Source organism: Pipistrellus kuhlii, unplaced genomic scaffold (genome assembly GCF_014108245.1).
Source record: "Pipistrellus kuhlii isolate mPipKuh1 unplaced genomic scaffold, mPipKuh1.p scaffold_m20_p_14, whole genome shotgun sequence".
Lineage (NCBI taxonomy): Eukaryota > Metazoa > Chordata > Mammalia > Chiroptera > Vespertilionidae > Pipistrellus > Pipistrellus kuhlii.
This window is the reverse complement of record NW_023425449.1, coordinates 1,680,703-1,707,766: the sequence shown is the minus strand read 5'-3', so window position 1 is coordinate 1,707,766 and position 27,064 is coordinate 1,680,703. Positions and strand designations below refer to the sequence as shown.

Sequence of the window (27,064 nt, the reverse complement as noted above, 5' to 3'; positions counted from 1 at the left end):
GGGCGGCAAAAAGAAATAAGTTAGCAAGTCCTGGGCGCCCGGGCAGGGAGCCTGCGCGGTGGCCGGCCCCGGGGCGCGCAGGGGGTCCCGGCCGCTCCGGTCCCCTCCCCGGCCTGGCCCCCGCCCCGGGGCTCCGGGCGCACCGCTCTCTCCGGAGATCGCTCCCGGTGACCTTGGCCCGACCGCCGACCGCCCTGGGCCTCAGTGTCTGGGTCCCGCGTCAGGGAGGCCCCCGGGGCGGGAGGAGGGGCGGGGCCGGCGGGAGGAGCCACGGCGCCCCTCCCTGCGGACGGGCGGCCCCACACGGCGGCGGCGGCGGCGGCGGCGAAGCCGGGGGCGCGGGGCGCGGGGCGCGGGGCGCGGGCGCGGGGACAGCGCGCAGGCGCGGCGGGCGGGGCGGCGGCGGCTCGGAGGCGGGCGGCGCGGAGCGCGGTGGCGGCGGAGCGGAGCGGGTCCCCGGGACTGTCCGGGTGTGCGGAGCGCGCCGCCCGCGATCGGAGCCGCCCGCCGTCCCCGGGGTCCCATCGCGCCGGACCGCGCCGCTCCCCGGCGCCCTGGGCGGAGCGCGGTCCGGTTCCCGGCGCCGGGCACTGGGCGGGCGGCCACCGGGACCGGAGCTGCCTGCCCTGCCCGCGGGCTGCGTGCGCGGCGGGGCTCGGCCGCGCCCTCCCGGGGTCCCGCGCCGCTGGGGCTGGGGCGCGGGCGCGGTCGGGGGCTGCGGGGCCGCGGCTGCCGGCCCGCCCGCCCTCCCGCCCGGAGTCGGCGTCCCGGGCCGGCGGCGGCGGGCATGGAGGACAAGTACCTGCCGGAGCTCATGGCCGAGAAGGACTCGCTGGACCCCTCCTTCACGCACGCCCTGCGGCTGGTGAACCGAGGTGAGCGCACCGGGGCTCCCAACCTCCGCCTGGGTCCTGGGGGTGATGGCCGGGGGCCACGGGCCAGGGGAGGGGGGACCGCGCTCCAAATAGCCCTGGGGGACTGGAGGGGCCCAGGTAGCCAACTGGGGGCGTTAGGGGGGACCTGGGAGGATGTGGGACACCCAGGGAAAGCTCGGGTGCGAATCGAGGAGACTCTGGAGGGAAGAGGCTGGGCGTTCTGGTTCCGATGAGACTCGGAGGGAGTCCTTGGGGACCTAGGAGACCAGAGGGGAACTTGGGGCGGGGACAGGCTCCTCCGGGGGCTCTGCTGGGTGGGGGTTGGGGGAGCGCTTGGAGAGGAGGGGGAGGCAGGGAGCTGGTGCTTGGTTTGCCCAGAGAACTGGAGAGAGAGGGCTGGAGGGAGATGGAAGATCGAGGGACGCAGATGCAGAGAGGGGACGGGAACAGGTGCTCGGGTGCTGGGAAGTTTGAGGACCTTGGAGGAGGCTGGGGGCAGACCCCAGGAGCTTAGAGGAGGGCGCAGAGGCCCTCTCCTCTCCCTGTTTCTCCGGAGTCTCTGGCAGCCCTGGGGATCAGAGTGGGAGGGCAAGGGGGCAGTCTGCCCTCCTTGGGGTGAGCCAGTCAGGACAACCCTGAGACTGGCCGTTGGAGGGGGCAGGAGGGAAGAGGCAGGTGCAGGATCTTGCCCCTGGTGGCTGGCCTGCCCTCTTTTGGAGAAGAGCTGGGTGACCCTCAGGGGTGGCTGACTCAGGGTCGGGAACATGGGCCACGTAAGCCCGTGCCATCAGCACCATCCTGGCCAGCTCAGGGGGGCAGCCTGGCAGGTGGGGGGCGGTGAGGGGCACAGGGAGACGTGCCTCCCGGGACAGCATCCCGGGCTGGTCCCTCCTCTTAGCAGCTGCTCTGGGCTCCTCTGGACGTGCCTCCCCCAGCAGCTGCTCTGGGCTCCTCCGGGGTCTGGGATCGCCCTTCAGAGGAAGAGGGGTGTGGGGGCCACGGGTCTGCTTTCCCTCAGGGCAAAGGCGGGAGCCCTGTTCTGTCACAGGCAGACCTGTCACCTCCCGGTGGCTCACTCGGCAGCGCCAGCCCGGATAGTTCCCGAGGCAAACCCCGTCTGCCGGCCTCCACGCCGGCTGCTTCCCTGCTGGAAGTGCGAGATAAGCAGACATGTTCTGTGTGTCCGGGTGTCCGCATGTTAAAGCCGTGACCCCTGTGCTGGCCATGTGCAGCCTATCCTCCGAGGTGGGGCTGTGTGTGCCCTGATGGCGGTGGTCCAGGGCGACCCCCTGCCTCCTGGAGTCCGGCTGGAGTTGGGTGGTGGGACAGGGATGGGTGTGCAGAGTGCTCCCGGGGCGTTTTCATCTCAGGCTTGTGCTGCGTGAGAGGCAGGGGCTGGGGAGAGAGCAGCAGCATGCGACCCCGTGTGAGGGGAGGAACCGGAGTGGGGTGCCCACTCTCCCTGCACAGTGGGGTCTGCGGGGGGCGGCACCCCCTGCTCCTCAGGGTGCACCCACGTCTTGTGCTGTGGAGGGCACGTCCCTGTCCGCGCTGGGAGAGGGCAGGGTTAGGGGTGCTCTGTCCGTGGGCTCGGGGTGGCTTCTCCGCACAGAGAGGCCGGCTCCGGCGATGCCGGGCCGGGAAGGAGCGGAGTGGAGCCAGTGAGTTGCCGTGGAAGTCCCCTCTCCGGCGCCGTGTTGCCATAGCGCCGTGTGGCCCCTCCGTTCAGAGCTCCTTTGGTTCCTGCGCCGTTAGTTGCTAGTGCTACGGCCTCCGGTTCCCTGAGACAGGTCCCCGGGGGGAACCTTGACAACCAGCGTGAGAGCTCGCTTCTCCATTGAAGACGCAGCTCTTGCTGGAAGCACATCTCTCACCGAGCAGCTGGGCGGCGGGAGGAGGGTCCTGGTGTGTGTGTGTGTGTGTGTGTGTGTGTGTGTGCGCGCGTGCGCTCATCGCTGATTTCCTTCCTGCAGACGCAGGCTCCCCTGGGCCACAGGCTCCCCTCGGCCACAGGCTGCCTCCCCCGCCCCCGCAGGCGGTCCCTGGACCGTGCCCGGTGCCCGGTGCTGTTACGTAACCCCTGCCTGCCTGGCGTTTGTCTCTGAAGCTGCCTGAGGTCTGAGCTCCCCGGCCGGGCAGCTGTGGTTTTCAGTCCGACGGCCATCTATCGCTCTCTCTTGGTATCGGCGGGCTGAGGGGGTGGGGGGGGCATTTTAATTCTCAATGAGCTGTGTTTCTCTTTGTCTCCCAAGGAAACTTCCCTCCGAGGTCCTTCTGCTCCCCGACCCCGGACTCCGTCTCCGGCTCCAACTCGCAGGGTGATGGTGGGGTCACCGCCCGTGGGGAGGCGGGCACGGGGACCTCTGACGGTGAAGGTCTCCCAGGCCTCACGCCTGTGTGCGTGGTACTTGGAAGTTTCCAGCGCTCTGCCCCGCGCCCGCTCCTGAGTCCCGTCCTCAGGCTTGCACCCCGTGTGGGCCGGCTCTGGGGTCCCCACGTTCCCGGGGAGGAGCCCGGACCCGCCAGCTCTGCACGCCCACGGTGACCCAGAGGGATGCGGCAGGAACTCGGGGCCTCTCTTAGGGCCGTTGTTCTCGCTGTGCACGCCTCCCCGGAGAGATGGAGCAGAAGGCTGTGCCCGCGTTCCCTTAGGCCCTCCAAGGTCACTGCATTCACACGCCGGCTCCCTCCCGGCTGGCTTACCTGGGTTTCCCAAACACACCCTCTCCCCGGGCTTGTCTCCTGGTCTCCTCCGAAGCAGCTGATTTCTCTGGCAGGGTTTTCTCTTTGGAAGACAGTCCTCCCACGAGCACTCCCTCACGTCGGTAGTCAGCACGGTGTGGTAACGGGACAGCCTGCTTTGTAACGAGGAAGGCTTCGTCCACATCGACCGGCTCTCTAGCCGAATGAATCCCTCTTTTCCGAATCCTCTGTAAGGGAACACTTGGGCTGGGAGGACCTCAGAGCAGAGGGTGGCCTTTATGTGTTTGTTTTGTATTTTGTGCGTCCTCACCCCGGGATAGTGCTCCCTTGGTTTTTGGAGAGAGCCAGAGGGAAGGGGACGAGATGGAGAGAAACATTCATGCAAGAGAGAGAGAGAGAGAGAAGAGAGAGAGAGAGAGAGAGAGAGAGAGACAGACAGACAGACATGGATGGGCTGCCTCCCGCACGTGCCCCAACCAGGGCTGGAGGTGCGGTCTGCAGCCGAGGTGCCCTCAATGGGAATCGAACCCGGGACTCTTCAGTCCATAGGCCGATGCTCTGTCCATGGAGCCGAGTTGGCTTCTAGATTCTGCCCAGCTGGTGGTTTATGATGGGCCTTTGCTGCTGACTCTCATTTTTTATTTTCTCAGGATAACTGGTTCTCCCGCCCGTCTCCCCTTCCCCCAATATTGCATACTTTTGTTCCTTTCCCAAAAGTAACAGGTGACGTAATATTTACTTGATATAAAACCAAATGGAAGAAAAGGGCTTTGCTGTTCCCTTCCCCCTCCGCCGCCCCCTCTCCCCCCCCATGCAGGCGCCTGCCCGGTGCGCTGGCCGCGGCCTTCCGTGCCAGGAGGCTGATTGGCGACGGAAGTGCTGCTCGGGGCGGTGTGTGCTCGGACTCCGGGCCGTCTCAGAAAGGCCTTCCGCGTTATAATCCAATCCCGCTCTCCGGCCGCCTCGTGGACGCGTTCCAGTGCAAGCCGAGGAACCATTAAATAAGATTACGGAACGCTGTATGTTTAATTATCGGATGTAACGTATGGATTGGCGGCTGGCTCGCTGCCAGCGGAGGCACAGTGGTGGGTGGTGGGGACCGTGGGGCAGAGGCGTGGCCGGGAAGGCGGTCCCTGTGCGCCCAGTGATGGGGCCTGTGTCAGCTTGCACCCGCTCCTCTGGTGTTGGGACTCCGTGTGACGCGTGGAGCACGTGAGGGGTGACGGCGTGTGCCCTCTGCCCTGCGCGCATCTCTGTGCCACCAACCCTGGCTTCGTTGTTTTGTTTTTTTTTGAGGACCCCTTCTGGAAAACGCTTTGGGCTTGCTTGAATGCCCTCAGGTGTGTAACGTATGAATGAGAGAAGAGTGAGAAGGAAAGTGGCAGGATTCTATTTCAGTGGGGCTCTTTCATACCAGAGCGTGAGCCTCTGCTCTCTCCGGAGGAGGGCGTGGTGGTCCCGTTTTTCATTGAGCTTCTTAAGGTTTCCTGTTTGTTTTTAAATATGTTTTTATTGCTTTCAGAGAGGAAGGGAGAGGGAGAGAGAGAGAAACATCAACGATGAGAGAGAATCAGTGATGGGCTGCCTCCTGCATTCCCCACACGGGGGATCGAGCCTGAACAGGGAATCAAACTGAGACCCCCAGGTTCACAGGTCCACGCCCAGGTTCACAGGTCGACGTCCAACCACAGAGCCACACTGGCCGGGCTGTTTCTGGCACCTCTTGTCTTCCCGGGACAGAGGGCGCTGCTGGAGGCAGGGCCTCTCCCTGTGTCCTGTCTGTGGCCCTGTCAGCTGACTGTCTCATTAGCATAAAGGAAGAGCACTCAGTGCCCTGCGAGTCCAGCCCTCAGGGGAGCCTTGCCCCTTCGGAAGGTGGAGCACCTGAGTTGGGGAAAGAGGGAGGGGGTGGGTCTCTGCTTGGCTCCCACGCACAGGTGCCAGCAGGTCCTACGTGAGGTGCAGTGTGAGCCCTCGGGGGGTGGCCCTTCTCCGGGAGGGACCGAGGAGCGGCCGTCAGGTCTGCTTTGACTCGGAGGTCTGTTTCCTTTTATCCTGTCCCGGGGCGCGGGAGCCGGTGCCGCTAATGCAATCCGCTCTCCGTCCCGGCGCCCCTGATGAGGGCGCTGAGGGCGGATCAGAACCAGAACTTGGGGGCCTGGTCCCAGGCCACGTGAGCCTTCAGACCCGCAGGAGCGGCCTGCCGTCCAGGTGCCACGCGGACACCCCGGACCAGAGGGGCAGGGGAGAGAGCAGTGCAGTGCCCGCGGCAGCCTGGGTACCAGGGCCCTGGGGCTCGGGGTCCTCCCCATGGGGAGTAAGAACGCGTTACGTGTTGTTTTTTTGTTTTTTTAACCAGGAAGAAGGAAGTCAAGCGCTCCTTAGCGTTGGGGATGAACATCCTAACAGCAGCTGCCAAGTCCCGGCCCTCAATGCCGGTGCTTCCTGGGAGGTGTCTGGTGGAAGCCGGTTAGGGTTTCCATTGGGGATGGTGAATTATTTAATACTGTTATTACTTTTAAAGAATCGTTTGCCATGGCTCCCCGTAAAGTAAGGCTTGCCTTTTGCCTAATTCCGTAAGTAAGCCTTTATGGAGATGTCCAGGGAAGCTCACTGCCAGTCCTTCGTCATTGCACACAGTGAGCGCCAGCCTGTCTAGTCTTCGGAAGGAAAGTATGGTGTCAGTCGCCAGTGAGCGACTGGGCGCTTCATGTGTTAAAGATTTTCTATTGATTTTCAGAGAGGGAGAGGAGAAGAGAGGGAGAGGGAGAGAGAGAGAAACATTGATGTGAAAGCAAAACATCCATCAGCTATCATACCTCCTGCACACCCCCTACGGGAGATTGAGCATGTGGGACTCGAACCTGCAGGCAGCCTTTCAGGGCACAGGAAGATGCCCAACCGGCTGGGCCTCAGGGCCGGGGCGGGGGGGGATGGATTTTTAAAAGCGGTTCCCGCACATGTGTTTTACCCGGAGGCAGGCTGGCTCTCCCCCGTGCTCCCCAGCGATGCCTTCAGTCTGAGTGCGCGTCCCAGGCCGGGGGCTTCATTGCGGCTATGTCTGGGGTCCAGGAGGAAGTGGGAAAACCGGCTGTATAGGTCGATGCTCAACCACTGAGTCACAGCGGCCGGCCCGGGAGAAACGCGTTCTTGAGGACGTGCCTCGCGTGAATGTGGGGTGCAGATGTAGCCGAGCTCTGATGGGCTTTTAGGATAAGGTGACCAGACGCCCCGCTTTTGGCGGGGCAGTCCCTATTTTTCACAATTTGTCCCGCGCCCCGCGGCGTTTTAAAGAAGTCCCATTCAGGACTTTTTTTTAAAAAAAACACTGCGGGACGCGGGACAAATTGTTAAAAATCAGGACTGTCCCGCCAAAAGCGGGGCGTCTGGTCACCATATTTTAGGATGCTCCCCGTGGAGGCAGCACCTGAGGCTGCAGTTAACCCACCGGCTGTCAGAGCCGGCCTCTGCGCGCACCTGTGAGTGGGTGCGGACACTCAGCGCCTCCCCAGACACAGACCTGCTCCCGCGCCCTGGTGAGCCGTCCCTTCCCGCAGTCTCTCACCAGCCGGCCCAGCTGCTGTTTCCAGGGCTTCACATGACATTCCCGGCACACTCCTGGCTGGGGAAAAAGCCCGAGCATGCCAGGACACCCTCCTGGGCCTCTCTTGCTGATAGACATCTCATATCTGGGGTCACTGCTGGTTCAGGCTCCGGGAGAAATTATAAGGAGGGAAAGAAGGGGCAGTGTTCCCTCTCATCCTGTTCCCTTGTTCATGTTTCATGATGGATGTCCCGTGCACGCCGCTCTTCTTGCCACCAGGTGGCGCTGTACGTAGCGCCGTTGCCCCCTGCCTCAGCGCTGGGCTGCTGTTCCCCAAAATTCTAGTTTAGCACTTCTTAGTTGGGATTCAGGAATCTGTATTTTAACAACTCCACCAGGTGATTCTCATCATGAGAGAAGTTTGGGAAACACTGCCTTAGATGTTTGTGTTACTGAGGCTGAAGCAGTGCCATGTTTCAAGGTTTCATTATTTCACAGTGTGGTTAGCCCTTCCTCCCCTGTATGCCCCCTCCCCGCCTCCCTGTCACCCCTAGTCCTCCCTGCCATCCCCAGTCCTCCCTGTCACCCCCAGTCCTCCCTGTCACCCCTAGTCCTCCCTGCCACTCCTAGTCCTCCCTGCCACCCCTAGTCCTCCCTGTCACCCCCAGTCCTCCCTGTCACCCCCAGTCCTCCCTGTCACCCCTGGTCCTCCCTATCACCCCTAGTCCTCCCTGTCACCCCCAGTCCTCCCTGTCACCCCCAGTCCTCCCTGTCACCCCTAGTCCTCCCTGTCACCCCCAGTCCTCCCTGCCACTCCTTGTTCTCCCTGTGATCCCCAGTCCTCCCTGTCACCCCTAGTCCTCCCGTCCTGACTGAGTGCCACGTGGAGGCTTCAGAAGACAGCGTGCCCTCACCAGCCCACAGGCCCAGAGGCCTCCTGACCCGGGCACATCGCCCAGGCATCTCTCTCCCCCTTCCTGCAGCGTCTGTGTGGCTGTGCTGAAGGCGCTCAGGGCTCAGAGATGTTTATTTTCTGCATGAAGTTGACAATATTACCTTTGACCATATTACCTTCTGTCTTTTTTATAAAAAAAAATACTTGTTATTGATTTTGAGAGAGGGAGGAACAGAGAGAAATAGAAACATCGATGGGAAACAACATCCATTGGCTGCCTCCTGCACGCCCCCTACTGGGGATGGAGCGGGCAGCCCGGGCACGTGCCCTGACTGGGAATCGAACTGTGGCCTCTTGGTTCCTGGGCCGATGCTCAGCTACTCGGCCTGGCCGTCTCTCTGTCTTTCACCCAGAGGAGCCCAGCACCCCGAAGGCTTCTTTCTTGGGCTGGGAAGGGGCGAACAGCCCACCCTTAGGCCAGGTCTCTGTAAAGAGAGAGTCCCAGGAGACCCCGGTGTGTTTTCCCACCAACGTGTCCCAAAGCAGGACCTGCTTACCCGCATCCGCTTAGCGTCTGCTCGGCAGGCGTCTGCTCTGCATTCAGCCTGTTTCCTCAGCCGTGAAACGTAAGCGGTATTTTCTCCATTTACAAGCGAGGGAGGCGTGACTTAGGGAATAAATAACATCCAAGGCCAGAAGGCTGGAAATTGACTGTGCTTTTTGGCCTATTCATCTGGCTTCGCAGAAAATAGGTTATTATTCTGCATAACTGGGCCACGGCCGGCTGATATCCCCGTGACGGCCGAGCGGGAAGCATCCTGTCCTTTTGCGCTAAGTCGCAGCCGTGGGAGGCCACTTCTTTCCTCTCCTCCGGGCTGCCCTGCGGTCCAGGGTTCGAGTCCTGTGCTCCTAGAGGGAAACCTCATGGCTCTGTATCCATGAATGGCTTCAAGGAGGACCACGGGCTCCATTAGGAAGGGAGAGGAAGGAAAGATGGAAACATCAGTGATGAGAGGGAATCATTGATCCGCTGCCTCCTGCACGCCCCCCACTGGGGATGGAGCCGGAAACCTGGGCCTGTGCTCTGACCGGGAATCAAACAGTGACCTCCTGGTTCATAGCTCGACCTCAACCACTGAGCCACACTGGCCAGGCGACCTTGAGGGTGTTTAATCGTAAGTCCTGTTTTCATATGAACGACGCTGGGTCTTGCTATTTAATTGTAGAGCCCAGGTCTCACCCACCCCCACCGCCGCCACCGCTGCTGAGGGCATCAGACTCGGGCCTGACAACGTGGACAAAGGCTCCCGGCAGCAGGCAGCTCCGAGCGGCTCGGAGGCCGGCAGGGAGGCGCCGTCCATTGTGAGGCGTCACACGCCCCGGCCGGGCGGCAGGGGGGCCATCGTCCTCTTTCTTTTGTCCATAAAGGGCTGAGGTGACGAGGAGGAACACTGGGGCACTCACTGGGTGCTTCCCACTGGGCCGCTCACGGTCCTTTGTTGCGAAGAATAAAAAGGGACCCTGAGTAACCAGCAAACCTTGAATTTGTCAGGATTTGAGGCGTGACAGGCTGGATGGAAGATTCTAGAAGTAGGTTTCCCAACGGGCAGGAAGGCAGGCACTCTGAAGGGGAAGGGTCTGGGAAGGGAAGCTGATGGGTGGCCTCCCGTGCTCGCCACGAATGGGCTCGAACCCCCACCTTTCCGTGGCCAGGTTGATGTTCCAGCCTACCCAGCCGCTTTGCCTGAATTGCTGCCGTGTTTAATCTTGCTTCACTCTCCTGACATAAGTCGTTACAGGGGCCTTTGAGGGTCTCAAAACCACTTAAAAAATCTCATTTTCTGTCCCTGTGCCGCCCGTGTGTGGCACCTTTGTGTTTGAAAGCAGTTGAGCCTTCAGCCCGATGCGGGCCACTAAATCTCCCCTGGGACAGAGAGCGTGGGCAGTGCCATCCCGGCACTCTGCTCCCTCCCTGAGCTGGGCATCTCCCTGCCACAGCCTGGGCCAGGCCTCTGGCTCCAGCCGCCTCCCAGCTCTGCTCAGAGGAGCTGCAGGTGTGCCCCCAGGGCCAGTCCCTCCCTCCGTGCGGCCTCACTGCCTTCTCAGAGCGCCCGAGCCTCTTTCTGCTGCGGCCCCTGGTCTCTGATGACATATCAGGGATCTGTCTCCAGAGCATCCTTCCAGCCCCCTAACCTCCCACCCACCCCTGCACTGGGCGCCTTCTCAGAGCCACGCCCCCTCCTTCACCTCAGCTCACACCGGAGACACACCCACCCCGAGTTTCTCCTGAGCTTTGACCTGGGCGTCCCATGCCTCTTTTACGTTCTGCAATCCTCCGTGTGTGTGTGTGTGTGTGTGTGTGTGTGTGTGTGTGTGTGTCTTATAGAGCGTGAAGCTTATAGAGCATGAACCCAGGTACCAGGCGATCAGGGTTCCATTTCCGGTCAGGCCACAGGCCCGGGTTGCAGGCTACTCCCCAGCGGAGTTATGGAGGAGGCAGAGGAGCAGTGATTCTCATCATGGATGTTTCTCTCTCCCTCTCCCTCTCCCTCTCTCTCCCTCTCTGATGTCAATAGTAATTTTTAAAAAGCTCAAAGTTTAAACTTTGTGTTGAGAGCATCCGCAGGTGGTCTTTCCTGAGCACAGGGTCCGTGTCCCCATATCAGGCGGCGATAGACCCACCGTTTATGGAGCCGTGGCCACCTGCCTCGGAGGCCCGCATGCTGGTCCGCCCCTTCTGGCCCCTGCTCAGAGCCACGGGGGCCCGTTGGCGAGCCATGGTGGGATCCCACAGGCCTCGGTTAATGGCTGGATGAAAAAATACCTGTTTCACTGCCTCTCTCTGCAGCTCACCCGCCCGCCTCTTCCCTCGCGCTTCAGTTGTTGGCTGTGCTCCAGATCTGTGCTGCCATAGCTTCTGGCCACGTGAAGCTTTTAAATGTAATTAATTAAACTGAACTAGAACTAGAAGTTTACTTCTCAGTCAGACACACACACCAGCCGCGTTTCACATGCTCAGAAGCCAGACGTGGTGGTGCGTGGCGATCCTGCACGGCTATGGCACTCTCAGCCCAGGGCGCCATATGTGTTCGCCAGCTCAGCCAGGTTCGGTGAGCCTGAGGGGGCGGTGAAGGATTGGGAAAAGACAGACAAGAGAAGAAAGCTGGGTCTGGGTGGGACGCTGCTCCCGGATAGAGAGACAGCGCCACGGACTACAAGCCTTGTCTTTATTTTATAGCCGATGCCACTAGGCAAAGGAAGACCGTGGTCAAGATGTTTACATCATTCTCGTGGGTTTAGCTCCTACTCAGTTACATGCACCTGAACTCGATCAATCCCACGGCACTCAGGCACGTGGGGCCAGTGTTGGGACCACAGGTCCACACTCACAACCACAGCTGTTGGCTATCGCGGTGCTGGGAGGCTCTGCCCTCCACGCTGGGACCTGCCCGTGGCTTTGCCAGAGAGGACTGTGCCCTCCTCAGTCCGAGGCTTGAATCTGTCCAAACACCGTAGCCACGCCCCACAGTGGTATGGCCTCCATCCTCCCGGCCGTCCTGCTGGGGACGGATGCTCAAGCAGCTGAGCCACAGGACCAGGGCTCAGTGACCACGCTGAGAGTGCAGAGCTGGGTCCGGGGAAGTGGGCTAACTCTCACTCACTTACCCTTTTGTGTGAAGAGCTCGCTGTGACATGTCCCCAGGAGCGTGCGGCCCGGCTGGGCGGGGCTCTCCGCAGGAGCCTCCTCTCCAGGCCGCCAGGTCCTCCCTGGGAAACGCGGTGCCAGGAACTGTCCTGGGGGTGGCAGCCCCTTTCCTGCAGGCTCTGCAGCCGGCCTCTTCCCGACGGAGCCAGAGGCCATCCCTCCTGGATGACACAAGTGTTTGTGTAGACGTCCTGCTCTCCCCTGAATTATTCATCCGTTAGGACGAGCGCTCTCAGCTATTTCAGCTGCTTCTCTTCATGCTTTCCAACCTTTCCCCATGACTTCCTCCCTCACAGCGCCTTTTTAGACAATCCCCCCAGTCGTGCAGCCGCACTCTCTCATGAAATAGTAATTCTTCAGGTCTGCGGTGTGTCTGTTTGTGCTGTGGCCCTAGGAGGTGGGGGCAGTGTGGGACCTCCATTGTTGCCATAACAGTCGGTAAATATTTGAAACTGGTCTCCAGACACTTCCCTAAATTCCTAGTCTTAGTGTTCTCATCCTAGTTTGTTACTCTTTCCTAGAATTGGTCAACAAACTATTCTACTTTTTTTTTTTTTTAAGTGTGTTCTTATTGATTTTAAAGGGAGAAGAAGGGAGAAGGAGAGAGAGAGAAACATTGATCTGCTGCCTCTTGCATGTCACTTACTGGGGATCGAGCCCACCACCCAGGCATGTGCCCTGACCGGAACTGAATCGGTGAACTCTCCGTGCACAGGACAGTGTCCAACCAACTGAGCCACACCGGCCAGGGCAGCCTCCTGTGTTTGAGACAAGAGAACAGAAGGGAGTCAGGCATCAACCCAAGATGCGTATTGTTAGTTGTGGTCAAAGTTTTAGCCAAAGGAACGCCCTTCCTTGCCCCTTTGTTCTGCCTCGTTTGCCTGTGCGGGGGGCAGTTGCATAAAGTAACGGTTATCTGTGTCGTCAGCCTCAAAACAGAGCCATCAGCTGTCCGTCGCTGTGACACTCAGAACCCACTGGTGTGCGTCGCTGCTAACTGAATGCATTGTGGTCGAAGGACAAGACGTAAAGAGGCAGACGCCATGGGCTGGCTTCCGTGCACTCGCTTCTCCTAAGAGCCTGGATGGTTCCCATGCACAGCGTGGTCCGGAATGGGAAGATGGGCACCTCACCTGTCAGATCCCTCTAAGAACCCCCCTGGGCATGGCCTGAGAGAGAGAGTCAGGCTCGTGAGGAGAAGCGACCGAGGACAGGCTCTGCAGCCTGAGCGGGTCCGCAGAGATCCTGTGCTGTCAGGGGCCCGGGCCATGCGCCCACGTCAGTGGCTGGATGTGTCCTCAGAAGCTGTGACTATTGAACGCAGTGCAAATGGCGTCTTATCAGAGTCCTAACTTTCTAGGGTGGCTAGCTCCGAGGGGAAACACAGGTGTCTCTGTTGCAGTTGAGCTTTGTTTTGAAACGGTGTTTTTATGCCTCTTCGGCGATTTCCAGGAAGCTTAGGATATTGCGTTATAAGGGAAATAATGATAGTTTGGGGACATCTTGTACGTTTTTGTACTGTTATCGCTAAGCTGCATTTTTCTGGCCATGTTTATTATTCTAGCATGTCTTTTATGGTGTTGTTGACAAGCCTTTTATTATTTATTCATTTATCTTTAAAATGTTTTTGTTGACTTTTAGTTGAGAGAGGAAGGGCGAGGGAGAGAGAGAAACATCCATAATGAGAGAGAATCACCCATTGGCTGCCTCCTGCAAACCCCCTACTGCGGATCGATCTGGCAGCCGGGCATGTGCCCTGACCGGGAACTGAACCTGCGACCTCTCCGTGCACAGCACAGGACGGCGTCCAGCCCATCGAGCCACACAGGCCGCGGCTGCCGAGAGGTGTGTGGAGTAGGTGTGCTCTCTGGGACCTTTCTGTTTTCTCTGGTCTTGCTCTTTGCTTTTTGGAATTCTTTTCATGAAAATGACCCTGTTGATCACCATCAGATGAAAACTGTGGTTTATTATCTTAAGGATTATTACTCTGACGCTCTGCATGTAAATGAGGAATGACTGTGGCGATGGAGGTGACCTGGAAATGGAAAGCAGCCGTGGCACCGTTACCTCCTTGGGGTCATTGGGGATGTCCTCACACCCTTCCAGTCTGTGCTGCTGTCTGTCTGTCTAATCAATAGCACATATTCGCTCGGCGTCGCAGGAGAGCCGAGCGTGAGTGTCCACGGCCGTGGTAGGACATCGTTGGCACAGCCCTGGAGTGGCCCTGGGGCGTGCTGGCGCCCCGTCGGCAGGGCACGCGGGACACTCCGAGCGCCACGCGCAGGAAATGGGTTTTATAATGAGCGCAGCCCGAACAGGATCTCCCTTGGATCATTACTTCACCTAATCACAAACTTTTCTTAATTCGAATCCTTGCAGGGTTCTAATTGGTGACCTCCGGAGCCCGATAATTGTCGAAGATAGCTGGTCTTTTGCTGGATGCTTAACGATGTTCGCAATTAAAAGTGAGAAATGTGGTTTAACCCTTGGGCGCTACCACGAAAAATTCGATTTTTCCTCCTTCCAACCTTTGATGGTTATTCTCATCCCTACTCCCAGTAGTTACTGGCTTAAGTCATCCTTAACTTGAATTAACCTAATGCTCCATTTTCCTGATTAAATCTGTGGGTTTGTGGAATCTTCACGTGACCCATATGTTGAGTTATATTAGGGATAATCCTAGCGGTTGAACATCAGCCTTAGGAGCTGAGAGGTCGAGATTCAATTCCTGGACAGGGCACATGGTTTCATTCCCCAGTAGGGGGCGTGCAGGAGGCAGCCTATCAGTGATTCTCATCATCGATGTTTGGATCTCTCTCCCTCTCTCCCTTCCTCTCTGAAATCAATAAAAATATATTAAAAACACACACACACACACACACACACACACAAAAAACAAAGTTCACTTCTGGGCATCCTTAATACTCAGACCATCGCCTGCTCCCTGATGGTACATGCATGTGTGTTTATGATGAGCTGATGGGTCCTTATTACACACCGACACGCGTGTCTCCTCTGCCATGTTTTCCTGTCCATGGAAGGGCACAGTGCGGCCGCGAGCTGTGTGCCTCTGTCTGGTCTGGGCAGGTTTTGGTGGCTTCAGCTCCGGCTGAATCTAATAGGGGTTAGTTAGGCTTGGATTGCTTAGTCACATGTGTCAAACACAAGGCCCGCGGGCCAAATCCGTCCTGCCAGGCCTTGCAGTGTGGCCCGCACCGCGCTGTCATCACTGCACTCCGCTGCGTTTCCATCACAATGACAGTTTATGACTGTTCAGTAAACCATTCGGCCCACGATTTAGGCTGGATTTTAGATTTTGGCCCCTTCTCTGATTGAGTTCGACACCCCTAGCTTAGATGAAACAATCCCTTAGTGAATGCACCTGTCATGGTGGAGGGTAAGAAGCGTCCTTTCCCACCAGCCGCCTGGGAACAGTCAGTGATCTGTCAGACGGGCATGTTTTCCTGGCATGATTTGGGCCTTTTAATCAGTGTGAAACAACGTCTGAATAGCACAACATACCTAAGTATTGTTGCTGATCAAGTTCACCCTATCATGTTGATGGCGTATCCCAATGGAGATGGCTTCTTCCAACAAGACAATGTGCCATGCCGCGGTGTTCGTATTGTGCAGGAGTGGTTTCAAGATCATGAGGGAGACTTTACCTTGCTTAGGTGGCCCCCACAATCACCAGATCTCAATCCAATTGAGCATTTGCGGGACGAAGTTAAGAGCCACCAGGCAGCTGGGTCCACAACCATCAAATCTCACAGAACCGGACAGGGCTACTCATCAGGCATGGTGTCCAATTCCTCGTATCACCTTTCAACATCTCATGGAGTAGTTGCCAAGAAGAATCGCCGCAGTATTAAAGGCAAAAGGTGGACCAACCAAGTAGTGATGGAGCGGTCATAGTAACCTGGCCACTCAGTGTATGTGTACATGCGTGTTAGATCTGCAGGTATAACTGCAGAGCTCCCAGGTCGCAGTGCTCAGGCTGGCTCCAACAAGGGCAGGTCATCTCCCTGAGCCTGGGCATGCTGGTTTTTGTATGAGCAGCTCAATCGTCGTGACTCCCTTGTGTTTCTTCCCTGTCTTCTTCGGAGCCTGGGTACCTGGTGGTCAGTCTGTGGAGGAATCCTCCATTCAGCAGCCATCCAAGCACCTACTGTGTGCCTCTGGCACAGCCAGATGCTATGTGAAATATCTCAAGGAAATGATACTGATGTTTTCCAAGATCTGGAGCGTGCACATAGTAGGTGCTTAGTAGTGGATGTTTGTTGCATGAAGAAACAGATGTTCCCTAAGAGAAATGTGGGTTCCGCTGAGTCAGTGAAGGCTCCTGTAACAGACCACCGACAGCCGAAAGCTCTTTCTCATGGAGCTGGAGGCTGCGAGTCCTCGGGGAACAGGTGTGGTGTCCGGTGCGGGTGCGTCCAGGTTCACAGGTGGCAGTGTTCTGGCTGTGTCCTCGCGGGGGGTCTGTTTTGGAAGGGCACTAATTTCACTCACAAGGGCTCCACCCTCATGACCTATCCCCTCCTAGAGGCCCCACCTCCAAATCACATCCAGTCCGGGGTGGAGGGTGAGGATCTCTGTGTATGAGTTGGTGGACACGCTGTCTGCAGTGGAGAGCGCCAGCGCCATTGTGTGTGAGACGCTTTGTGCGTGTCAGGGCGGGAGGGAACCATTCTCCCACCCCCACTGCCCCACGAGGACAGGGCCGGAGGTGCGTGCAGAGTGGCGGCTGCCGGGGTCGGACCTTGAAGGAGATGCTGGTGTGTGTGGAGCTGAAGTCCTGCAGCAGATGCCATCCCAGGTGAAGAGGAGAAGCATTGGCAAAGACGGGGCTATCATTGATCTTGTCCCCGGAGAGGAGGGAAGATTGGCTGGGGGCGGGCCCCTGACAGGTTGTCTGGGGCTTTGAAAGGCTGAAGAATGAGTGCCTGAGGGGAGGGGCCTGGGAGAGGTGGGCAGGGTGCCAGTGAACCCCGCCCCGAGAACCCTTCCTGGCTGTTGGCTGCTGTTGGCTCAGCCTTGCTCTCGGGTTCCAGAAGGTCCCAGGGAACTTCTCCTGATGCCCGTGTCGGTCTGCGAGCTTCCATTAGCACTGGCAGTTGAGGTCTAACGTGGCCTGCGCATTCCCCCCAAGGCCCTGGTGGTGAACTATGGAGGCGACGGAGACACCTGGTAGCCCGCCTTCCTGCGTTTGCCACCGCAGAGCTGCCGCGGGCTCTTGGCCCCTGGCGTTCGGAGTCACACGCTTCATGGCTATCTTTTTTCCTCCACAGAAATAGAAAAGTTTCAGAAAGGAGAAGGAAAGGACGAAGAGAAGTACATTGATGTGGTGATTAATAAGAACATGAAGCTGGGACAGAAAGTGTTAATCCCCGTAAAACAGTTCCCTAAGGTAAGACAGTGAGGCCCAGGGCAGGCGCGGAGCTTGCTCGCAGGGAGCGGCGTCTCTGTTGTGTGTGATCTTTTCCCCGTGGGGTCTTTCCCGTAGCACAGCCCGCCCCCGCCCTGGCACACACAGACTCACACGCAGTCCAGATCGTGGTGACCCTGTCCTTACTGTCTGAGGTGTGGAGCCCTAAAAGCACGCTCACGGGGCACACTGCGATGTGAGGGACGGCTCATTTCACTTCGTGCCACTGTAGTTTCTTTATGTGTCAGAGGAGAGCTGGATTAGGAATGAAATGAGGGGGTTCAGCACACCAATGTCCGAAATACTATTTATTCTAGTTATCCATTCTATAGAAAAGGTTCTGTCTTTCGTTCATTGCACAAGTGTTGTTTTGTGCTATCTGGTGCTTTCAAGTTTGTATCTAAGGCTAAAATCTTGGCCTCAGATTTGGCCTGAACGGATACTATTTTTATTTGTTTTTCTTTCTTTGGGGAGTCCATGTACATGATTCTTGCACATTTTGTAGATCTCGGTAGTGATTTTTTTTAGATTGCTGAATAATAATCCGTTACCTAAGTACACCACAAGTTGTCCATTTGCCCGGGCAGTTTACGGTGCAGCTTATTATAAATCAAATTGCACACACGCTTTCATACATATCATGTTGTGAGCAAATGTTTTCATTTATGTTGAGTAAATGCTTAGGCATTTAATTGCTGTGCATTTAGTTTTAAATTGCCATACTACTCCCCTCCCGCTTTCCTCCCCAAAGTGGCCGTATGTACCATGTGGCATTTCCAGGGACAGTGCCCACAATCGTGATTGCTCCAGGTCTTCGTCAGCTTTTGATGTTATCCGTCACTTCCATTTCAGCCAGTCTGCTGGTGCATTATATGGTGGCATTCCTTGTGGTAGTAATTTGCATTTTCCTGGTGAGTAACGGTTTTGCCTGCTTTTTTAAATTGACTGTTCATTTCTCTCCTGTTGTGTCTTTAGATTTTTGGCCTATTCTAAAGGGGATGGATACCTTCTTATCATTGAATTGTAGGAGCTTTTATATATCCTGGACACATGTTTGTTAGACACGTGATTTGTGAATACTTGGACCAGTCTGTGACTCCTCTACTATTTTCTTCATGGAGCCTTGTGATAAGCAGATGTTTTCGATTTTGATCACGTCTGATGTATCAGGATTTCCTTTTCTGATTGTTACCTATTACCAATTAGGAAATCTTTGCCAAGCTCAAGGAAATTTTAAAGTCTTTTGTTAAATATAAGGACAGTCTCCTGTATTTCATTGTAGCGTTTCCTTTTAGGTCTACGATGCTTCTGAAATTAATTTTTGTGGATGGTGTGAGATAGAAGGTCAAAAGTCGTTTTTTCTTCAAACCGATACTTAGTTTTTCAGTACCACTTGTTGGAAGATGTTTCCTTCCCACGGATTGTGCACCTCTGGTGAAAATGAGATGACTGAATGTGAGGTCTGTTTTCTCACTTTCTGCTTATGGATCCTGATGCTACTCCCCTACTGTCTTCATTACGATAGCTTTCTGTAGTGAGACATCAAGTTAGGTAACTTAGTCCCTTCAACTTTGTCTTTCCTTCTCAGGATTTCTTGGATATAGATCCTTTGCAATTTTATATAAGTTAATTAAGTATTATATGAATTGTTACTAAACAATCATAATGTAGGGATTTGCATTGAACCTGTTGATCAGATTAGGGAGATTTGACATCTTAAAAATACTGAGACTGCCCTTACTTGATCATGGTATATCTTTCCATTTATTTAGATTTTTATTTCCTATCAACAGGATTTTATACCTGTCAGGATAAAGGGATGATTTGTCTTTTGTTAAACTTGTTCCTAAAAGTTTTATGTTTTGACACTTGTAAAATAGATATTTAAAATTCTTTTCTTCTAATTAAAATTTTATATATCAACTTTGTATGCTGCTACCTTGCTAAACTCACTTGTTAATTCTAGTAAGTTGCTTTAATGAGTTTGCCTACCACTGCTTTAGGACATGACAAATTATACATAATATACATAATGATATCATCTGTATAAACAGATTACTTCTTTTCCAATTTGTGTGCTCTTTATGTATTTAGCTTGCTTTGTTGTATTGGCTAGTATCTCTAATATAATATTTAAATACAAATGGGAAGATTAGGCATTCTTACCCCTATTAATGTAGGAAACATTCAATATTTTACCACTAAGAATGATAACAGCCAAAAGTTTTTTATTAGAAGACCTTTATGAGCTAGAGGAAGTTACTTCTACTTCGGTTTTGCTGAGGGGTTTGATCCTGACGAAGTGGTGAATGTTATTGAATGCCATTTCTGCATCTATTGAAATGAACACAGGATGTTACTCTCTTGGATTTTTCACATGGTGAATCTTATTGATTTTATTTGTTTATATTAAACCAACTTTGCATTCCTAGGTTAAACCTTACCTGGTAACAACATATTATCCTTTTATGTATCGTTGGATTTTGTCCATGACACGGGGGCTCCTCAGCTGTGACCTTGTCTTTTCTAGTATTCCTCCTCTCTGACATTTCAATGCTGTAGTTGCCTGAAAGTCTGCTATTGAGGCTAAAACATTCTAAAATCTGCAAATTTGCCCAGGATATTCCCTTCTCCCAAGTCTCACTCTCTTCCAGAATTTTCTTGTTTCTGACCAGTCTCCTCGGGGCTTCAGATAGTTGGTTTTTATACTTTGTTTGGAGCTTAAGAGGTCATAGGTCCTATTTCTAGACGGTCAGCCTGCTAGGAGTTCAGTCATATGTACAGAACCTTTCAGCAAACTTTGTTGGGACCCTCTCATTGAGTCATTACGACCTGAAGCATGGCTCATGGAGACCTTCATAAGATGATAACTATACAGCAGCCTCTGTATGCTTGATGCGCCGTAGACAATCTTACCGCTGCCCATCTTCAGATGGTTCAGAGCCTCGTAGCTAATCAGTCTACAACGAATCCTCTGCTGCGTGTGAGTGAGCACATAGTGCGTGTCCTCGTAGATGATGAATCTATAATTAATACTCCGTTGTGTCTGAGTAAGTGCATGCAGTAAAGGATATGGGATAAAATCTCCAACATCACTTTGCAATGTCAGCTTTGATGCGAGCAGAGGAAGACAGATGGTCGTTTCCGTGTCTAACGGATAGCAGCGTCCACGGCGAGTATTTATGATGCTAGAAGCAGGCTGCTTAGAAACCCTGCTTTCAGGATGCTGAGGGAGGCGTCTCTGCTTAGCATGATGGAGCACCGAGGGCGCAGGCTGCCAGCCGGGGCAAAGGCTGACGGTGTACTTCCACCAGTTCTAAGGAAAGGTGTTCCTGCTGGTGCCAGTAGAAGTCTGCGCTGGGGGTGGGGGCTGGTGGTGCATGGCTCTCCAGCCCGGCGGTGGGCACAGGGCGGCTTGATGTGGACTTGATGCTAACCCTATACGTTCAGCTTCTACATGTTTTCTTTGTTTTCCCATTGACCCCTCCCCGCCCCATGAGACTGTAGTCCCGCCGTGAGCAAACAGAGAGAGCAAGCACATGCGGCGGGGTAGCTCAGGCCATGCCTCGCCTGTGCCCCATGGGTATTCATCTTGCCGTGGCGGCTGCAGGAGGCATCACTGCACGCACCGCTGATGTTCAGGGCCGCTGGTGTCTGAGACGTGGGCCGCCGACCATTCAGAAGTGGAAGGGAGGTCGCCTTCCTGTTAGCAGAGCAACAACAAATAGTCCCCCCGCAACCAGTAATCTTAGAGATGTGTGGTTGGGAACTTAAGAAATGCAAAGAAGGCTTTTACCTATACTTTGAATATGTTGCAACAATGTCTGCAGCAAACAAAACCTATCAACAACCAGGCTGACTGGTGCCATTTGATTTGGGGGTAAAACCCACTTTAGTTCCCTGATTATTTATTGAGAAACCCTTTCTTACATGGGAAAAATGATGAATCAAATGCGGGTCCTAATGACTCTCACAGGATTCACACGCTGCCTGGAGAAGCGGTGAATGTCACGAAGTCATTCAGGTGAAACGGAATTAACACGAGAGGGGAGGGACGCCATGGGCGTTACGGGTGTGAGAAGGGTTATTTCTGGGGAAAGAGTCGCAGGTGGAATTAAATTTAGTCCAGGCTGTGAACACGCAGAGGCGGGGCGGGGGGGCGGGCACGTAGAGTAATTATTGGCTGGGATTATTTAATTACGGGGAGGCATAGAGTGCAGCATTCAGGGTGGCATTAAGACATGCCACTGGCCCTGCCAGCATGGCTTAGTGGTTGAGTGGTGACCTATGAACCAGGAGCCAGGGTTCAATTCCCAGTCAGGGCACATGCCCAGGTTGTGGGCTGGATCCCAGTGGAGGGCGTGCAGGAGGCAGCCAATGAATGATTCTCTCTCATCATTGATGTTTCTTTCTTTCTCTCCTTCTTCCTTTATCTCTAAAATCAATTTAAAATATATATATATATGTCATATATAATAAAAGCCTAATATGCAAATCAACCAAACGGTGGAAAAACCAGGGGGCAGACACTTAACACAGGAACTGTCCCCAGCCAGCAGACCACAGACCCACAGAGGGAGGTGACAGACTGTGGCAGCTGGGGGGCGGGGCTGGCCAGCTAGTGGGCGGTGCCAGGCCAGCCAAGTCAGGTGCCAGTGAGGGTGTCCAGTCGCCCTGCAGATCGGCCCTGATCACTGGCCAAGCCTAGGGACCCTACCTGTGCATGAATTTTATGGACTGGGCCTCTAGGATGTACTTATATTTATATTTCTGTATTTATATCTATATTTATTATTTATATATATACAATATATATATTAGTATAACGTGCCACTGCTCAGTTACTGGTTTTCTGATCCTGGGCCAGTGGCCCTGTGCACCCAGGACCCGAGGCCTGCAGGGCTCCCACGTGGGCGCTGGGGTAGGCAGAGGGCTTAATGTTTTGCCATTTGTGGCCTCTCATGCCAGAGCGTGGTTTCCGCTTTGATAGCGTTGGCAGAGTTCCGGCTTCCTCACCGTGAAGCAGCAGTCGGCAAGACCCTGTGCGTTCACTCTGCTGCTCTGGCCGACTCAGCACAGCTCTGGCTGACTCAGCACAGCTGTGCCTTTTGCACGTGAGCCTGTGCGGAGCGCTCTGAGAATGGAGACGGGAGTGGGATGGGGAGGTTTCAGACCCGTGTGAAGCATACCCCCTCTTCCTGGCAACCCAACACGGAGGGACATGGGCGGGAGTCTGGTTTGGGAAGTGTCCCGGGAGAAAGCAGGAGGTGCCAGAGGGGAGTGGAGGGCCCGTCAGACCCTGGGAGCAGGCACGGGCCCAGCCCGCCTTCGCAGCCATGCACGTGGTCTGTCTCTGGGCGCACTTGGGCCCTGGTGAGTGAGAACGCGCTTCCGAATGGAAAATGCACGCAGTGGCCCGAACACACGACCGTGACCCTGCCTGGATCGCAGGCGTATGTCAGACGCTGCAGCGGCTCACCCAGCGCTGCCCGCCCAGGGTGTCTGTGCTGGCTGCACAGAAATCGAGGGAAATCAGGAGGAAAAAACACCTGATTAAGGGACCAGTGGCTTTGCTCCGCTGTCTTTTCCTAACCAGTCTTCATTAGGGTGCAACTACGGAATCGGAGTCTTTCAGCGTTAAAATCAGACAGACAGGAGGTTAGCAGGGGCCCACATGCAGACTGCCAACCTGTAATGAACTCATTGAATATTTAGTAAGTGCCTGCCCTGTCAGGTGGTGGGGCAGTGACTCCGGAACAGTTGTGGGGCCCTTGGCTGGAGCCACGGCGTGGGCGGCCATGCCCTGTGCTGGGCTGGGTGCCCTGGCGGGACCCGTGCTCAGCCCGCGGTGGCAGAGGCTACGTGCTCAGTTCCAGGGCTGAGTCAGAGGTCAGCCGGGCAGCCCTCCATCAGGCTAATCATCCTTCCAGGGAGCAGCCAATTAGGGGACACATTTGGACGGAGACGGTGACATGTTCTGGAGGCTTCGTTGTTTATGAAATGACAGCGTCGCTAATTGCTCCCCCAGGAGCAGGGTCGGGTCACAGATCTGGTTTAGATCCACTGAGGCGGGTTCAGGACACCGGGCCTCGCCGACAAAGGGCCTGGTAATTGGCCGGTACGCAGCACGCAGTGGAGCTCAGCTGTCTTACCGTATGCTGATTCGCCGTCTTCATAACCATCGGAAAAACTTTCTATTTGCAACGGTAACCCCGATGATGTAGTATATATTTGTAATAGAAAAGTCAGTGGTCGTGGGTATGGGAACACTTTTGCCTGTACACATGGAGGCACACAATGAAATCCTACCTAATAAAAGCCTAGCATGCTAAGTGTGGGACCATTTGTTCGTTTGACCGTTCGACCAGTCGCTGTGATGCACACTGACCACCAGGGGGCAGACACTTTGACTAGTAGGTTAGCTTGCTGCTGGGGCCCAGCCGATTGAGTGGGAAATGCTGTCAGTAGTTTAACGTCTGATTGAGGGATTGAAGGAGTAAGAGGTGTGACAGCTTAGTGGAATGAAGTCTCCCCAAAACTAGAGAGAGAGAGAAGATGAAAGGGAAAGAGAGGAAAAAGAGGAAACTTAGAGATCCAACCCAGGGCTCTGGAATCCAAATAATAGAAATTCCAAGAAGGTAAAAGCGGAGAAAATCGGGCACAAGAAGCAGGAGGGGGTGGCCGGGTCAAGAGACTGACCCCCCAGCCTTGTAGTTTTGTCTGATATTTTCCAATTCTGTGTTACTGATACAGTTTGAAAAGTGATTTGCATAACATTTAAAAATAAAACGAAGTTGCATGTAAAGATCAAAAAGAGATGCTTGAGTCTTGTTGAAGACCAATAAGCTGAAAAGTGGGCAAGGAAAAAGTACTTTGATTTTCCTTCAAGTGGCTATTTCAGGAAAACGACTTCAATTATCATAGCAAGGCAAATGGAGGACAATTTTCTCTTAAAAACAGCAGCGGTGCGGCCCGGGAACGGCCCCATTATGGTGGCCAGCACCGGAGCGGTGAAGGCATGAGATTTGTCTCCAACCAGCGTGCCTAGGAGGACAGACAGGTGCTCTCTGGGTAGCAAACAAGGCTGCCCTTCTGTGGGGGAGTGAGAAGTATTCATGGTTCAGCTTCACTGTAGTGAGGCTTCAAGCATTGTGTGACATTTCTAAGGATAATTCTTTCACCCAAGACATACTTATTGCCTATGTTGCACCAAGCATTGTTCTAATCTTCTATAATAATAAAAGTGTACTATGCTTATTAAACTGGATGACCTTCCGGACAACCTTCCGGACAAAGCTGTTTTGGCGGGGGCCGAGGTAGAGGCAGCCCCTACAGCTGCGGGGGCTGTGCTCCTTGCATGAATTTTGTGCATCGGGCCTCTAGTCTATTTATATGGACCAGCTGAGTCCTCAGGACAGTCCCGTTGAACAGCAGGTATGCAGAGGTGAGGAAGCCCAGGGGTGCAGAGGTTGGATAACTGGCCCAGGGTTCCTCAGATGCCAAATGGCAAAGCCGAGCTTTGAAACCCAGGTAGTCGTGACCCACAGGTTGAGAACTGCTGCTGTAGAGCCTAAAACCACCTGAAAACACAGATATTTACATTGCAATTCATAACCAGCAAAATTACAGTTAGGAAGTAGCAATGAAAATAATTTTATGATTGGGGGTCACCACGGCATGAGGAACTGTGTTAAAGGGTTGAGGGATTAGGAAGGCTGAGAACCATTGCCATAGCTAGTTGTCCAAGAGGTCCGTGGATTTATGGCAAAGCTTTTGTCAGCCACCACATGTGGAAGTCAGCCTCACTGGTTGACTGGCCAAGGCTGAGCGCTGACCAGGTTGAAGAACCCAGTGCTATGACCAGCCGGGGGACATTGCAGGACATGTAGCATGTAGCGGCATTTTCCCTCACCCGTGTCCTAACCCTGGCTCCGTCTGTCCATGGTGGGTGTTGAATGTGTGTGACTGTTGTCAAGGAAATTAACTGCATTTACAGATTGTGAAATACAGCCATCACGAGCATGATTGGTATAGAGAAACATATTAATTGTTATTTTATCTTACCGTGTTTAGCCCTGTTACCTGTGGTGTGTAGAAGCAATGCGATTCATGTAGCAGGAACTGACCTGTTTGTGATTAATCAATGATATATGGAGCATACCACCGTGTCTCCTAGCATTCGAGAGTAAGACATTGCCTTCAGATACAAGTGCTACAAGTTTGCTTTCTGTGTTTTTCCTAGTTCAACTTTGTGGGGAAGCTTCTGGGTCCACGTGGCAACTCTCTGAAGCGTTTACAAGAAGAGACCTTGACCAAAATGTCCATCCTTGGCAAAGGCTCCATGAGAGACAAGGCAAAGGTAAGATCATCCATTGTATCCCTACATTTATATATATAAAAGCCTAAGCGATTGAACCACCAAATGACCGAACAACTGAACAACTGGTTGCTATGACACATACTGACTACCAGGGGACAGACACTCAATACAGGAGCTGCCCTCTGGGCAGACACTCAATGCAGGAGTCCTGCCAGCTGGGCACCTGTGGTTTTGATTCAGGAAACGGTATGTCACATTGCAGAAAGCACAGGGACACTGACATTGTCACGCAGAGCAAGGAGCTGTCTGTCCTCTCACCAAGACTGTTTGCCCTTCAGACACGCTCCTTGGGGTCTTGTCCTTCGTTGACTTTATAAAGTAGATACGTTTATTTGCCCTTTTTGCCCTTCTTTTGGCACCTATGCATTTTGTCAAGTTAATACTATTGACTTTAGAAGTTTTAATAGTTGCTTGCACACAGTTATTCTACTTGGATGTATTCATGTGAACTGTCTCCTTTTTTATTTTTAGAATTTCAAGATTGATTGATTTCTTTCATTGAACTTACTGGAGTGTCGTTAGTCAATACAATTATTTAGCTTTCAGGGGTCCAGTTCTACAACATACAATATCATCTGTGTGTGGTGTTGTGGTTTGCCGCCCAAGTCAAGTCTCCTTCCATCCCCATTTACCTTTACATCATCCATTGTATTGTATGATCTCTCCCCTTCCCCCTTCCCCTCCAGTAATCACTTTATTGTTGTCTGTGCCTGAGAGGTGTTTTTTTGCCTTTTACTTTTTGTTCTGCTTAATTCCTTCCCCTTTTCACCCAGCTCTGTACCCCTCCCCTCTGACAGCAGTGTGTCTGCTCTCTGTATCCATGAGTCTGTTTCTATTTTGCTTGTTAGTTTATTTTGTTCATCAGATGCCACATGTAAGTGACATCACGTGGTCCTTGTCTTTGTCTGACTGGCTCATTTCCCTCGGCACCACACTCTCCAGGCCACCCATGCTGTTGCAAAAGGTGAGCTGTCCTCCTGCTCATGGCCCGATGGCATTCCCTGTGTGAATGCACCACAGCTCTTCTATCCACTCGTCTGCTGACGGGCACTTCCAGACGTTGGGTATTGTAAATAACAGTGCAGTGAACACAGGGGTGCATACATCCTTTTGAATTGTTGCTTCGGGTTTCTTTGGGTAAATCCCCACAATCGCCGGGTCCACTGCCCCGCAGCGGCAGCACCAGTCGACATCTCAGCTGCGGTGCAGAGATCCTTCCTCCGGATCCTTGTGGCACTTTGCTTGTTGATTTATTGACGGGAGCCATTCTGACAGGCAGCGTGCTTTCCCTTTTTAATAAGCAAAGATTACTGTTATTTTTACTAATCACTTTCTAAAATATAATACACAAGTTCTGAGAAGAATGCTCATGTTTCCAATGTTCTCCCCCATCGCTCTGTCGCTCTGTCATGCTGAAAGGATGATGTGACTGAGAACCAAATCTGTGTTTAGTGATCACTTACCGTGACGGGTGGAGCAATGGCTGTGTCAGACAAGAAAGTCACTTAGACCAAGTCCAGCCTTCTTGCCCGA

General features: G+C 54.2%; 1 protein-coding gene across 3 annotated transcripts in view; it reads left to right on the top strand.

Moving 5' to 3' along the window:
- Positions 1–398: 398 nt before the first annotated feature.
- KHDRBS3 (KH RNA binding domain containing, signal transduction associated 3) overlaps positions 399–27,064 on the top strand; it is a 49,115-nt gene continuing 22,449 nt past the window's right edge. For 2 of the 3 annotated variants that reach the window (XR_004987859.2, XM_036437525.2), the window contains exons 1-3: positions 404–875; positions 17,015–17,133; positions 25,394–25,510. Coding sequence is in view for 2 of the 3 variants with exons in the window: in XM_036437525.2 (XP_036293418.1) it covers positions 788–875; positions 17,015–17,133; positions 25,394–25,510 (324 nt within the window). In the remaining variant the exon portion in view is untranslated. Of the gene's footprint in view, positions 876–17,014; positions 17,134–25,393; positions 25,511–27,064 lie in introns of all 3 variants that reach the window. The other variant, XM_045581285.1, reaches the window with a different exon arrangement.